The sequence below is a fragment of the Myiozetetes cayanensis genome, unplaced genomic scaffold, assembly GCF_022539395.1.
Source record: "Myiozetetes cayanensis isolate MyiCay16 unplaced genomic scaffold, myiCay2020 scf1, whole genome shotgun sequence".
In the NCBI taxonomy this organism is placed as follows: Eukaryota; Metazoa; Chordata; class Aves; order Passeriformes; family Tyrannidae; genus Myiozetetes; species Myiozetetes cayanensis.
In genome coordinates, this window is record NW_026086604.1 from 38,515,371 (window position 1) to 38,530,918 (window position 15,548).

The window sequence follows — 15,548 nt, forward strand, 5'->3', positions numbered from 1 at the left end:
GACTTTTGTAATGCTGTGTGTGAATGCATTATTCCGGGATGTCTGACTGCTGGCCCAGAGGGCTTGCGTGCAGACATCTGCATGGCTTCATCCCAGGGTTTCCTAATCTGCCACATCTCTATGCAGCAAGGCTGAAACAGGACTTTTGTTTTGTTTTGATCATGTTCACGTGGTAGAACATGCTGTCAGCGATGCCATATGGACCCCTGGTTGCACGTTTTCAAGGTGTAAGATTCTTGTCAGAAGGCAAGATATTGGCCAGTGACTGTGAGTTTAAGGCAGGTTCTCTGCAGACTGCATGGGCAGAAGAACCCACAGTTTCATAGAATCATAGACTGCTTTGGCTTAAAAGGGGATCTTGAAGATTATCTCAGTCCAACCCCTGTGCCTTGGGACAGGACACCTTCAACTAGACTAGGTTGCTCAGAGCCCCATCCAGCCTGTCCTTGAAGACCTTCAGGGATGGGGCATCCACAGCATCCCTGGGCGACCTGTTCCAGTGCCTCACCACCCTCTCAGAGTACAGAATTTTTTCCTAATATCTAATCTAAACCTTCTCTCTTTCAATTTGGTCCCATTCCCTCATGTCCTGTCACTCCATGCTCTTGTAGTCTTGCCCTGTCCTTACTGTAGTAGGTATGGAGTCTCTCCTGTCTTTACCTGAGTAGTCTTAATTCAGTACATTCAAAGATTTTAATCTTTAATTGTTCAAGGTCATGGTACCATTGACTCTTTGAGTAAAATTTGCCTTGAGCATGGATGTTTGCTGCAGTTTCATGAGATGAACTAATGAAATAATATTTGAAAGCTGCTTTTGATAGCTGAAACTTCTACAGACTATCACAGGTAACAGTGTCCAGGTTTTTAGTCTGTGTTGATAGTGACTGGCTGTGGTTCTTCTGTTATCTTTCTATGCTTTTGTTGTGAGGTGGTAAAAATTACATCAACTGTGTTCTGAGCACACCAAAAGCCTACCTGAGTGTCTAGGATTGTTCCAGGAATTCTACTTACGGATCTGATGATTTTTATAAGAAAGATTTCTTTTAAACTCTGGCAAATATGAAATTAATGTGGTGTTAACTCTGTAAGAATATTGCCATTCTGCTTATTTCTGAAAATGGAGAGTGTTAGCATACTGGAGTCCTGGAGGAAACATTTCTTTTTGTATTCATCTGATAAATTCTTGGAACAATTTCTTTGGGTTAGTGACCCCATCACACTACACAATCTGTTACTTATGAAATCTTTAAGAACCTATGCTGTAGTTGCTGCAGGTAGTGCCACCCAAGTGAACTTCATTATGCTTTTTTAGAAGTGACAGATGCTAAATTATTCAACTGTTGATGTGAGAGCTTTGGGATTTTCTTTTTAGCAGCGTTGTCAGTAGCTGCCTAGGAAAGTGCAACACTACAGATTTCAGGGCCGTGGGCAGTTTTCCATTCCTTCCCTCTTTAATCCTGTACCTTAACAGCAAACCAGATGAGTCTTCTGACTGACACTGTTGAAGTTATTTCAACATTTTTACTTCCAGACCTGTCTGTCTCCTCCTTAGTTATGTTGTAAATGGAACCCATTGATCGAGTTATTTTTGATCTTTTTTAGCTAGACTGAGTAGCACAAGCATAGATGCTAACAGTAATGTATTTGATCGAATGCCATTTTTCATCAAACAAGCCCTCACAGAGTGCAAGCTCTCCACCAAGACACTGTGTTCCTGAGATCTTAACTTTTTATTTACTTCATAGTTTGAACAACAAATTTCATAAGCATTTCTGTGTGCTCTTTGACACATGCCATGTAGAGCATTGATCACTGTAAGGGTGAGAGCTGGCAGATAACTGGCGACACCTGAGCCTCCCCAGTCAGTGATCAGGACAGCAATTTGCAGCCCATGTGGTACAGTACTGGCATGGTTTAGCCCCAGCTGGCAACTAAGTATCACACAATCACTTGCTCACTCATCTACCAGCTGGATGGGGAAGAGAATCAGAAGAATAAAAGTGAGAAAACCTGTGTCTGAGGTAAAGCCAGATAGTTTCAGTGAAAGGTTGGTTGTAACTCTGATGCTTAGTAAGATGCCGGTGTTTGGATCACAGATACATTCAGGTCATCTTGTGCTTAGTGACTCTTAGATGGGTATTCCAACAAGGAGAATTGCTTAGCTGAGTCTTGGTCCAGAGTTAATAATAACGTGCAGAACTGATGGAGAAAAGCCTTTCTAGTTAGGGGACTTTGAAAATTAAAATGTTTGGGTGGTGGAGACTGAGATACTGTTCTCATGCAAGTTTCCCAGTTACAGTGTTTCAAACAGTTTTGCCTTCCCTGATAGAAGTTGCATACTTGGTTGTAGTAGCTTGACTTCAGCGGGGAGACATCTCTTCAGAAGGAAAGCTTGCTATCCACCAGGCTGGAAAGTATATGGAAGTGCTTGAGGAAAAGCAAAAATTCAAGTATTAGATTTTTTGGAAGGCTGTCTATATTCTAGGCTACTAGGAAAGAGTAGAGCTTGCCTTTCTCCTTCATGTTTGTCTGGCCTGCTTTAAGCAGAACTGTAATAGCTACTTTACATAGTGATTATTAGGTGAAATACTGGAAGACTGCACAGTGCCCAGGTTTAGGTACTCATGGTCACTTGTGGTTCAACACAGAAGCCCTGGGGAACAGACTTCTGGTGGCTGTGCCCTCTCTTAGGTATGCAGCTTGCCTCAGAACTGCTGAATTAGTTGCAACCTCATCTGGTAGAGAAGGGCTCACTTATAATAAATAATAATAATGGCCAGTCTTCGCGAGCGAAGATCCGGGGAAGGTCTTTACACCTTCCAGCCTGCGCATTGGATTTTTTAGGTGAGACACAGTGTGCGCGGAACTGAGCCCACCCTTTAATCCTAAGGTTCATCTGCCGGGGCCAAGCGAGCTTGGACGGTGGCAGCGAGGTCCTTAGGACGTAGGTGGGTTGCCTTTAAGGGCTAACGAACCCCACCTGCCCGGGAGTGGCCCTGACCGGGAATCGAACCCGGGTCTCCGCGGTGATAGCGCAGCGAGAAATGCAGAGGTAGGGCTAGTTTACGCCTCCAAAATTTCACTTGTAGCACATGGAGCCAAGGTGAACAACAGGCTCATGGGCAGAAGTAGCAACACATGGAAAACTTTGTATGGACTTTAATTAAGCATAATTGATTGGATGAAGAGTAGTGTTCCTCTTAAAAAATGACAGTAATTATCTCGTTTCTCATTTCTCTCATTGCTTTTTCAAACGGATATATCCATTTTTGCCCAAGCAGGTGTTAAGAGCACTGAGATATAACCAGGATTTCAGGGTTTGTTTCCCCTGGGCCAAATCTTTAACCATAATGTGGAAGTGCTCAGATGAACTGTATCCACAAGTGATTGTCAAACTGAAATATTTTCACACCGGGATGTGCTCTGACAATGTGTGCCAACGTAACAAGGAGCAAATAACTGTGTTAACATTGAATGCTTTTACAAATGTGTCATCTTTTCCCCTCTCCCAATTTTTACAGGAAAATCATCAGCGTGTTTGCATCTTCTTTGATTATGCAAAGCGTGGTAAAAACACTGCGTGGTCCTATTTTCTGCCAATGTTGAATCGACAAGATCTCTTCACTGTGCATATGGTAAGTTTTAAATGAACCTGTCTCTGAAGATGGTAGAGGCAAATGCTGGTTCTATTTTTCTTCAGAAGATTTTGGATTTTGAAGCTAAACTTCTGCCTGGATGAAAAGTTTTCCTCTTGCAGTCTAGATGAGTCATTCTTAATGCAGGCTTCATTTAACCACATTTTAGAAACAAAAGTTACATTGTTTGCTGACATTTTTTTTTGCTGGGAGATTAAGGCAGGCTTAAAAAACTTGGAAAAACAAGGATTTTAGAATTAATTAATTACAGTAAGACATACCTGAAAAATTACCTTTTATCAGAGCTGCCAGTCAATGCCCCTAGTGCTGTACAAATACTAGCATTTAAGTTCTCATCCTGTGCAAGGAAAATATCTTTACCTTGATGAACCTTATTTTCTCATATGCTCAAATTACCAACTGATTCACTGAAAGCCGTGCAAGTGCTGCTCAACAACAGGTAAAACGTTGATATGTTATCAGCACTGTTTTGGACACCAGTCTAAACCACGGCATCATATGGACTGCTATGAGGAAAATTAAGTCCCTCCCAGTCAAACTCAGTACAACCATGTGCAGTGTATGGTTTCTGCTGTGTTTTGAGGTACTGGTTGCTGCTCATGTATATGGAGTAACTTTTCTGGAATTCTTCTGTCATCAGTGGTAAGAACTGGCTATTTCATATTGGCAGGTTTTTTTTTCCTTGTGGGGCAAAAATATGGCTGTATTACTGTGAATTCCTAGTGAAGACCACAGTTTCCACCACTGAAACTTGCATTATGGCATGAAGAGGAGAAAGCGGCGTGGCTGTGAATTGTTCTTCACTGCATATGTTTATGCTGGCATGAGATGGTAGAATCAAACCAGGGATCAAACTGCAAACCCCCATACCTGCCCTGCATATTAGGCTGTACTGGTGCAGGGATTCCACCAGGCAAGTCATGCTGTTTTGCCCTTAGGTGTGGCCAGTGCAACTGTGTTTAGGACTGTGCTGCAACTTGAACAGTGAGCTGGCCTGTCCTCAAGGAAAATATCAGACTTGATTTTTTTTTCCTTCCTTTTTTTTTTTTTTTTTAATCTAACTGATTGACTGTGTGGATGTGAATCAGGTTTCTTTGTGCAGCTGAGGGAGGAGGTGGCTGGGGTTTTTCTGGTTAGTGTAGTTTGTTTCTTGGTTTATTTGGTAGTAATGCTGCTGAAGACCCATCCTGCAAAACTGCAGTTTGAGCAAGTTCAGACAATTTTGATTTCCCAAATATGCAGGTAAAGTCTGATTTTTTTTTTTTTTTTTGGACCCCTCGTAGTGCCACCTAATTAGTCTCCCTGGAATGGTGACTTTTAAATGTGTGGAATGGAAATTTCAATCTTCACTATTTCTCTACTCAGAGATATGTTTTTCAGATAATGTTTCCTTTAGGTACTGCAAAACTGTACAAATAATTTCACAAGTCACAGAGAACCTCATGTGAAGTGCATCCACTTTAAAACACTAAGTTTATTGCCTTATTATACCTTTTCACAGCTCTTGTGCATATTTTTTTAAAGCACATGAATGTTTTCTAAACCAAGTTTTAGGATTGTGTTATTTCGTTATTTTTATTTTATTTTCCTCCTTACTATGCATGCTGGAAGGCGTTTGTTACCATGTTATTGCGTCTGTCTAGCCAGATAAAAATCCTTATCCTCTGTCTAGGCTTAAATTCTGCTAAGCATAAATGGTCTCTCATTTGTGGGCCAGGTAGCAGTTTTAACTCAGGAGCGTGGTAGACTAGAGAGCTAATATCTTGTCTTGTAAAGCTGGAGGGATTTTACAAGGTTATTTAATTGCATTCAGAAGGGGATTTGATGCATTTTAGTGTAGAGATTTTTTCCAGACTCTCACTTGTAATCCCTCTAGAAATCGGTGGTGGTGTCGCTGCACATGTGAATGCAGTGAAGTGGAAAGTCTCGTCACTCCATCATGGAGCTGTATGCAGGCAAACAAACCCCTTCTTCAGTAGTTTATTGGTTACACTGCCTTTTTATGTCCGAGCTGGCTCAAATGTTTTTGCAAATAAGTTGCAGGCTACAACATAGATTTACTTCAAATATAATTTGAACAGGCTGACATAGAAATATCTTGTTGTTTAAAGTATCCTTGAGCCATAGGCATCATGAAAATTTTTAACCTGACGACATTTTTACTCCTCAACTTCTATTCTTAAATTCTGCCTTCCCTTTGAGTTTCTTTTCTGCTCTTCTTTTTCTGAGCTTGAAACTTTTGCCTACTTGAAGATGACTTGCTTCAGTTTAAGTACAAAAAAACTTCGATACCGTGTCCTCATTTGTCTTGCCATATGCCACAGTTGCTTAAATCCAACCTGCTCATGTGTGTTAGGCCTTTAAGTGTTACTGTTGATCAATTCTGACTGTAATGATGTCCTACAGCAGTAGCCCATTGGTAGCTTCCATCAATCCTCTTCTGAGTTCTTCACTGATGCCTTGTGAACTTCAACAGCTATGGGTAACAGATGACATTGTGAAAATTAACCAGTTACTGGAAGGAGAAGCAGCAGAGAGCTGAAAAGAAACAAAATTACTAGGCACAAAGAGTCCCATACATAGAAAAGAGGTGGATTTTTGTAAGGGACCATTCTTTTCCTAAACTTGGTTTCCAAAGCTTATAGTACTTCTCACTGAATTCTGAAATTGCCGTGCTTGAAAAATCTGTTTATTATTATTTTTTTCAGGCAGCACGAATTATTGCCAAACTGGCTGCTTGGGGAAGGGAGCTTATGGAAGGCAGTGACCTGAATTACTATTTCAACTGGATTAAAACTCAACTCAGTTCACAGGTAAAAAGCTGCTTTTGTTTAAACATTACAGTGACTTTGGAAACATTTTTCAAGAATATGAATGTATAGATGTGCAAGCAAGAGGTATAGTTTTAGGTTTTTGTTGTTGTTTTTTTTTTAAATGGAATTTTACTTTGTCATTTTTAAAGCTAAATATCCTTTATTCAAGCATGTAGTTTTTAACTTAGTATTTTGCATTTTCTACTCTAGTCCTTGAAATTTAAAATAAGTAAAACTTTTTGCCTTTTCTGTTGGCTAACACTAATTTTTCTTCTGGACACTGAGAAAATACGTGATGGGGGTTTTTGTCTTGCCTCTGTTGTTTTGGTTATCCTTTTTGCTGGGAAGAAAAATCTCATGGCAGCAGGAATTGAATGTCAAAACTTTTTTCCAGTTGACTGTAGTACAGAACTTTTATTTTTAGTTCTCTCTCTTGAAATTAAGTAAATTCTGACTTTTTTTTAAGGTATTGTCTTAGTATGAACTGCTTACTTGTGGCTTGTCCTTCAAAGATGATTCATTCTCCTTTGTATTCATTTTTGGAGATTTTTCCTTTAAAAACCTAGTGATGTGTCATTCTCTAATGTAGTGTTGTAGCAGAAGTGCATTCTGGAGAGTGGAGAAGTAGATTTAGTAATTGTATATTTTTCATAGTTTTCTAAACTGGGTCTATTAAAAAGGAGTTTTATATTTTTTCCTTTGGAATAAGTATCTTAAGTTGGAATTTCCTTCACGAAGATTCTAAAGAACAGTTTTCAAATTCTTAAGTTGAATATGTCTTGAGTAAATCTGCACATAAATAAAAATTAAATCTTGATATATTAGAATCATGTCCAAGCATATTTTTTTAGACACAAAGTGTGCTTGGGAAATAAATATAATACATTATGACAGTGTGTTGAGAAGGAGGACTATCTAATAGATTCTAAATCTTTTCTTTTTTTGTAACTAGAGAGATTGGAGAACCAAAAGAAACTTGGTAACAGCTGTTCCTTAGGGGTGAAAGACAGGTTCTGATTTTAAACTTTTTAATTTTTTTTGCTAGAAACTGCGTGGTACAGGGGGTTCTGTGGAAGCAGGAGCAGTCTCCACAAGTGATGTGAGTATATCTTTGAAATCTGTGAATTTACTATTTTGGGCAGGTGATACCCACTCCTTGGATTAAGGTGCAGATCTGTTCTGGTATCTGTGATAAGAAGTACTTGGAATCAGAACTATACAGCAGAGTGCCAGGTGATGGCGCCAAGAAACAAAAGTATTTTTAAACTCTCATTTCACAAAGAATGTTGGCAGTGAAAGTATATACTTTGCAAGTTAGTTTGAGCTGTTAAAACTGTAGATGTATCTAGCTTTCTTTTTGTTAAGACTTGAAAAAATTATGTAAAATTAATTTAATATTTGAACAATTTTAAGTCACTGACTCAGTGGTCTTAGAGGCCTTTTCCAGCCTGAATAATTCCATGATTCAATACTGTGTGTTTAGGACTGAGCTGTTGGACTTGTAGAAGAAACCTAAGGCTATATGAAGCTTTTGGGTGTTGTGATGTTGAACTCAGAAAGGGCATGTCAGACATTAAAGCTAATGTTGCCACTTAACTGTTGTAGCATGAAATTGCAAAAGTACTTTCAAAGCTGTAAGCTTCTCATATTTGAATAGCTTGAATTCAAAGGAAATTTTTTTTGATACTAAATTTCATGTAACTGTAATGGCTGGTGAGCCTGGAGACGAACTGTGGCAGTATGACAAATGCAAATGATCATCCTAACTGGTTTTGCTGTGGTGGTGTGGCAGGATGAGGTGATTTATCATAGTTCTTGGATGTGGAGTAGAATTCAATTTGGTCTCTTGCTCCTTGTGCAGCCTGAAAGTGTTCACAGCTTTTCAAAAGTCTTAACCTGGAATTTGTTTTTCTTCTAAGTGTAATCATTGCTTTAAGGTGTTACCTTCCTGTAGAGGAGAGCCTCTTAAATTGCCATCTGTCTGCTGTTTACAGTAGGAAAGATGAAAGACTGTTATGCATGACCATGGGTAATGGGTGAAGATGAAGTATTCCAGTATTTCATGTGCAGATCTTTGTGCCATACTGTTAGGTTTTGTTGGACTGACAGCCCTCTGTCACACAGCCTTAAAAGAGTAGCATGGAACATCACTTACTGTGGAGCTCTTCTGACTTGTTTGGAAATCTGCATCTGTTGTACTGTGCCACAACAAGGTCCCAGAGCAGCAGAACTGATAGCGCAAATATGTTCATGGATAATTAAATTGGGCAAGTATTGTCCTAACTTCATTAGTGTTCAGGTTTCATATCTAGCTTATACAGGATTTTGAAGCAGGTCCTGACTAATTTATTAGAGATGCGTTTGTAGCATTTTGTACAGGAAATGAGGGCAAGAATCTATTATGAAATTTCAATTATAATAGTGTCGGATGAGAATGCTCTTATGAAAGCAAACTCCAAGTTCAGTAGTATACAGGTTGGTGATGCAGATAATATAATGTTTGGGGTGGGAGAGCTGTCTGTGTGTTTATTGCTGTTTTATTTGCATGGGGTGTGAAAGTGAATACTTACCCAGGGAAATGAACGTTCTGTGTGATGATTTGGGCCTAGATGTTCAGGCTTAGTTTTTACATAAAGGTCTTGAATCTCTCATGAGAGACAAACAGAATTAGTTACTCTCTATTTTAAATTCTTTATTGTCCCTTTTCATTTGGGATCGCGTAACTGTTTGAAAGGTTTGATCTTATGTGAGTGAGCTGCCGTAAGACTTTCAAAACACTAAGTGACGAAAAAGGCTTATAGGAGAAAAAGCCCCCAGAAACATTTTATCAGCAGCATATCTGAGTATTAGTGAAGATAGTGCTGACAATTGAGTAAGAAGAGAGAAAAACGTGCTATTTCTGTTGCACCTTTGGATTTTTCAGTTGCTGTAGTGGGAGGATCAATGTGTTGACCAAACCCCATTTTTGAACTGCAGCCCATCTTATGTGTTACTACACAGAAAATATATGTTTTTACTGATGAAAAATTGTTTAATGTGACTGTTCATGAATGAAAATAGAGTTCATTGGTGCATCTCATAATTTTTCTGATGGTAAAGATTTAGTCTTATTCTTTTCTTAGCACAGCTTATGTGTTTTTCTGGTGGCATTGTTTTTGTCTGAATACACATCTCATTATGATAAGTAAGGTACTGTGTGGCAAATGCATAGCAAAATTTGCAATTGTGAGGGCACCATTGCTCTCTTGAGTTGGAGTGGAAAGAACCTAAGCTCAAGATTCCTGTTTCTGCAGTAACCTCTAGCAAAGTCCTTCAAGCTTGGTAATCAGTTTGCTGATTTATTTTCCAAAGTTTTCTCAGTGGAATAATAGTTGACCCTGTGGATGAAAGGGCTCTGGCAAGTATAATCAAACAGAAGGCAGCTTTCATTCATGGGTACTGAAGGAAGGCATGTTCACATGTTCTGGTAATGTAAAGTGTTGTCACTTGTGTAACACTTCTTTAGTATTCAGAACTCTTCTCAATTTATGCCAGTAAAACCTAGTCTGGAAAACTGAACTTCAGTACTTAGTAACTAACTGTTCTTGTAAGAAACGTTGTGCTGTTCTCTTCACCCAGAGTTCCCAGTATGTACAGTGCGTTGCTGGATGTCTGCAGCTGATGCTCAGGGTCAATGAATATCGCTTTGCGTGGGTAGAAGCAGATGGAGTAAATTGGTGAGCATCTATTTCAATTTATGTGGATATACTTGCACCTACAGTAGCACATTCCCCAGTGACCTTTTTTTTTGCAATAGAACTCTTGTAATAGGCAGCTGTTCTGTTTTGAGTACAAAGAGGTTTGTTTTCAGACATTAACACAGTCAAATAGACAAATGAAACTTGCAATGTTGAGGCTTTAATGCTACTCTTCTTTTAAAGAAGAACGGCTTAAATATTTATGTGAAGGGGAAGGTGCCCATTTGTCTTCAGCTGAAGATGCACTGTTTATTATTTAATAGAATGAGGATTAATGAAATGAGTTTCTGCTAATCATCTTTGGCTTTGGAAGTGTTTAGTCTGAAAATATTAGTGAAAGGAAAAACATTTTCTAGAGCTAAGCTCAATTTTTTGCCACATGTGACTTCAAGTAAGTCTTTCTTTTGTCCAGATTCTCTTAATAAGTAGCTTTGCGTAAGGCTAGGATGGCAGCACTAAACTTATTTAAAATATGCTTATATATAGACAGTTTTTCTGCCATGCGTGCCTCTGTTGGGGATAGTTGCTGTATGATTTGCATTTTAATGAAAAGTACCCTTGTATTCTGAAATGGAGAAAAGTCAAAGTTGCCAATAAAGTAAAATTTTGGATCAAGTTCATATGTGTCAAGATGACGCTATCGAAACAACCTTTTTCACAGAGGAGGCTTTTTAATCAAGTATTAAAGCATTACAATAAACCTGTGTTTCAACAAGTTCAAGTTTGTCGTAAACTTGATATCAGTGATTTTGAACGTAGATTATTTTTAAGTTGAGTTAGCTGTTTCATGATGGACCTATAAGTTGCTTATTAAATTTTTAAAACTTCAGCTGAGCACGTCTTCTGCGTGATTTCTTCTTGGAGATCTTGTGATATTTCTTTCTAGCAGTACTTGGTATATTTTCATCTATCAACCATTTTCTGAGAATGCACTGTTAAATAATGAATACTTCAGCTCATTTCAGACACTCCTGTGGAGAGGTACAATTAAGGAAACAAGTTCAATTTGTGTAGATTTTGTTCTGTCTCTTTACTCCTTCTTAACTGTGAAGGAGTTGCTGCGTGTTTTTCTGTTTCTCCTAGAATGACAAATAATGCTCTAAACATACCAGGAGAAAAAGTGTCTCGGTGAAGCTGAAGATGGATACAGTACCACATCGGCTCACATGGGGAAAGCTGCTTTATGGCTCTCAGGCTAAGGAGAAAATAGTTACATCTTTAAAAGACGACTTTGAACAAGCTGCTTGTACAATGATAAGTAGTGATGCAGGATACTGTGAAGTGTGCACTGTATGCTCATCCTTAGCAGCTCTTTCCAATAAGTTCCTGTTAACCATTTCTTTTAAGGTTTCAGGGTGGAAATCTGCAATCTATACAGTCATTATTTAAAAATTAAATGTGTACTGTGTCAATTTTTCAGCATCATGGGTGTCTTGAGCAACAAATGCGGTTTCCAGCTCCAGTATCAGATGATTTTCTGTGTGTGGCTGCTGGCATTTAGCCCTCAAATGTGTGAATATCTTAGACGTTATAATATCGTCCCAGTGCTATCGGATATTCTTCAGGAATCTGTCAAAGAGAAAGTGACTAGAATCATTCTTGCAGCATTTCGGGTAAGTACCTGTTGACTGCAATGAGTCTGTGCATCTCTCCTGAATTTCTAGGTCTGAAACGTTGCTGATGGATAGCTGTTTCTGCCACATCAGTAAACTGGATTGAAAGCTTAATTCTCCTTTTTTTTTTTTTTTTTTTTTTGTGAACTGAGTTTTTCTACAGGTAATAGACATGCTATTACAAGTAATAGGTATCTGCTATTCAATATCTTTTTAAAATAAGGTTGACTAAAAACCTAAAATATGTTAACACAGGCACTAGTGATTTCTTTTTTTTAATTCAAGATCCTTTTTTCTATTTGCACTAGTGTAAAACACTTCAGTTATTAGTATCTGATAAATTTTACCTTAGGAATTTGCCTTTAGTTAACAAAATACTACCTTGAACACACACATTTGCCCAGCTGAGAAATTATTTTTATCTGCTAGTCCAAAAATCTTCTGGTGGCTGTGTCAAGACAAATGAGAATATCCATGTAATTAGTTGATTTACTGTGTCTGGATTACCTGAAAATCACTGGTCCTATTTAAGATAATTTGGAATAACTGAGTACCTAGGCTTGATGTTTTCAATGTGAGAGTACTATTTTATGTTCATGAATGCCAATAGTTTTATGTGCATGCTTGTCAAGTGTCTTGTGAGTAATACAGGAACGCTATAACAACTTGTAATTCTGTTTTAAAACAGCATAATCTTGGAAACTTCTTGTTTTCCTGGGTGTTGATTGTGTTTTTTCTAATAGTAAGCATTGCAGGCAAATTAGGATGAGGAGAGGGGAATTGTTGCTTGATGACTGGCTAATTAGAAACAATAAGATGTGTGAAGGTGCCTACTCTGTGTTTTAAATGGTCTTTCTATCTGAAAACCTCTGCTACTGAAAAATTTCTAGATAAGGCAGATTGTAAGAGTATTCCATTTTTCTGGTTGAAAGACTGCAGTGGTGTGAGGTCTCCGTGGGGGCTGTTCTTACCATGTAGACCTCTGTTGTAGTGTTCTTTAGGATCTCAGTGTCAGGATTAAACAGGGATATATATAGCAAGGCAGATTTGAAAAAAAAATAAAAAAGAAAGAAGTTGAGAGGGTCAGCAGTCTAGATCTTACATCCAGCTTCTTCCAATTCTGAGGTCATAAAAAGTAGGACAAATAGTGGTTAGCTCTTATGTTTAATGTGTTTTGCAATTTCTTTTTTCTAATAAATGAAGGCTAAGAAAGAATTACGGTGGTTTTGTTACAGGCTTTGGGGAATGTAATTTAGCTGTTTCCTTTCTCCAACATTAAAGACTCGTGTTGGCATGAAAATGAGTTGTAAACTGCCAGCCAGGAAAACAATAGATGAGAAATTAGACTTCAGAGTTCTGAAACAACATTAAAATAGGTAGAAGAGACAACCTATTTTCCCATGTGAGATGCTACAGTATCAGTTTATATAGCCTGGGGAGAAAAAAAAAAGGTGAATTGCATAAAAGACTGGGCTTGATGATTCTCCAAATCTGCCTGTGCCTTACTGAAGGCGTACCATGAGTCTTGACAACTTGGATGTCTTCTATACTACTTGGTTTCTCCTAATTTGACCTATTTCACCTCTTTGTCAATTACCTGAAGTATATAATTGTAATGTAATAATTCTTTCTATAAAGCAATAGATCTTGGGTACTTCTGTCTCTTTCAATTGCTTTCTTTACCTATATTTTTTTTTTCTCATTTTTCATACTTTTATTGTCTTTAATGTCTGTTTCCTGCCTATAACTAATTTTGTACCTTAAGATTTTGCTTTTCATCCCTGAGTGGTTTACTGATCCATTCTATTTGGTCATGTGTTCATGTTTGTATTTTGTTATCATATCCTTTCAATTTCACTATGTAAAGCTTGAATATCTCATTATTGTATGAGGTGGATAATAATATTTGGAGAAGCTTTCACATCTGCCTGCAGTTCTCTTAACTAGGAGTTCTTTGGAAACTTTATCTACCTTATCCTTGAACTTGAATTGTCTTTTTAAGACTTACCCTTTTGCTCTCATTAGCACTTTTCAGTAATTTTGCTTTACTTGCTGTGAATTACCTTTTAGTTCTCTTATTGAAGTAGAAACTGGGGTGGAGTTTTTTTCACACATTAAAGCTAATTGTATGTGACCATTAAAAGCAGTAATATGACTTACTTTTAGTTTGCCAGTTTTAACAATGATGTGCAGTGTTCTGTCTTACTAATTAATAGGATGTCTGATACCTAAGAAACCTTAAGTGTCGTAGTTCTCTGACATGAGAGTGATGCAGTCAAGTTCCTTCTATGTAGTTTCATTGCTTATTTCTGGTAGACATTGTCTTATTTATAGGAACACTTGTTTTGTTTGTTAAGGACTTCATCTTTATATGAGATTCATGTTTTCAGCTTTATCAAATAGTGCAGGTGGCCAGCTCTGATTGAGCAACATAATTGGAAGCTGATTAAATTGAGTAGAAATGTAATGAATAAATGACATTGGAACTTGAGTATTGCATTCTGTGCTTGTAATTCCAGTCTTACCAACAAGCTTCTGTTTGAATAAAAATGTCTGTTTGGAATATTCCCAAATTTGAAAGGAGTTGATCTAATCCAGATGGTAACTCTTTAATTGGAAATATGACTTCAGGTTGTTTTTTAGGGTTTTTTTTAAGGCTTTTCTGCTTTATGCTATTGCTGCACAGAAAGCTAAAATGACAATTCAAGATAAAAGTAGTTGTTTATGGCAGAGATTCTGGTATTTGGGATATAAACCTTCTATTTTTTCTTTGAATAGTGTTTGTAGTCACACTGATTTGATGTGGAAAATGTTAAAAAACGGTGAATTAATACTTTCTAATATTGAAGAGAGAGATTATTTCAGGAAGTGGTCAGTTCTGTCACTTACTAAATTAAAAAATGCCAATAAGAATTTCTTAAAAATACCACTTTGTTTCAAAGTAATCGATTTTAAAAAAAAAAACACACACAAAAAATAATTACATCTTTACTTCTCTAGAATTTGTTAGAGAAATCTACTGAGAGAGAAACTCGCCAAGAATATGCCCTTGCCATGATTCAGTGTAAGGTTTTAAAGCAGCTTGAGAATTTGGATCAGCAGAAATATGATGATGAAGACATAAGTGAAGATATCAAATTTCTACTGGACAAGCTTGGCGAGAGCGTGCAAGACCTTAGGTATGCTTTGCAGTGTGAACTTTAGAAAAAAAGGCAATTATAGGGCTTTGGTAAAATGTTTTTCCTTTGTAAGGCTAAATAATCTACAGAATTATGATATGTAAATACTAGTTGGTAAGGTAGAGCATACAGAGATGCTGGTTTTAGTTTTCTGTTGTGAGTGAGTAGAGCTAAATCTTCACGTAGATGTATGATCTAGTGCTTACCCAGTTCTTGCTCTTGTGCCTACATTGAAGTGCATGTTGTAGTTCATGTCAAAGGTTTAATTGGATGGAAGGCAAAGACTGGGATCCTTGGCTGAGGAAGTTTAAAGCCTAAAAAACTTGTGAAATAACTAATTGAATTCCAAGATGTCATATTCTTGTGGCTTATGTTTTTCCCTTTTTTTTTTTTTTTTCCTTTAGGTATAGTGTTCTGTGTGGATAGAGAGGCATGTTTGAAAACAAATTTTTCAGCCTACCTTTCATGCACTCTCTTATTTATAGAATGTTGAGACAGGGACCAGTTCTCATGCTCTGCAGATCACACCGACTTCTAAATGTGTCATAGC

The 15,548-nt window shown here is 37.6% G+C and overlaps 1 protein-coding gene across 2 annotated transcripts in view; it reads left to right on the top strand.

Annotated features, from left to right (window-relative positions):
* The window catches only part of ATP6V1H (ATPase H+ transporting V1 subunit H), a 46,959-nt gene that overhangs the window by 11,953 nt on the left and 19,458 nt on the right, over positions 1-15,548 (top strand). For both annotated transcript variants that reach the window (XM_050328394.1, XM_050328403.1), the window contains exons 5-10: positions 3,522-3,635; positions 6,365-6,469; positions 7,515-7,568; positions 10,088-10,185; positions 11,627-11,819; positions 14,820-14,998. In XM_050328394.1, the coding sequence (XP_050184351.1) occupies positions 3,522-3,635; positions 6,365-6,469; positions 7,515-7,568; positions 10,088-10,185; positions 11,627-11,819; positions 14,820-14,998 (743 nt within the window). The remainder of the gene's footprint in view (positions 1-3,521; positions 3,636-6,364; positions 6,470-7,514; positions 7,569-10,087; positions 10,186-11,626; positions 11,820-14,819; positions 14,999-15,548) is intronic.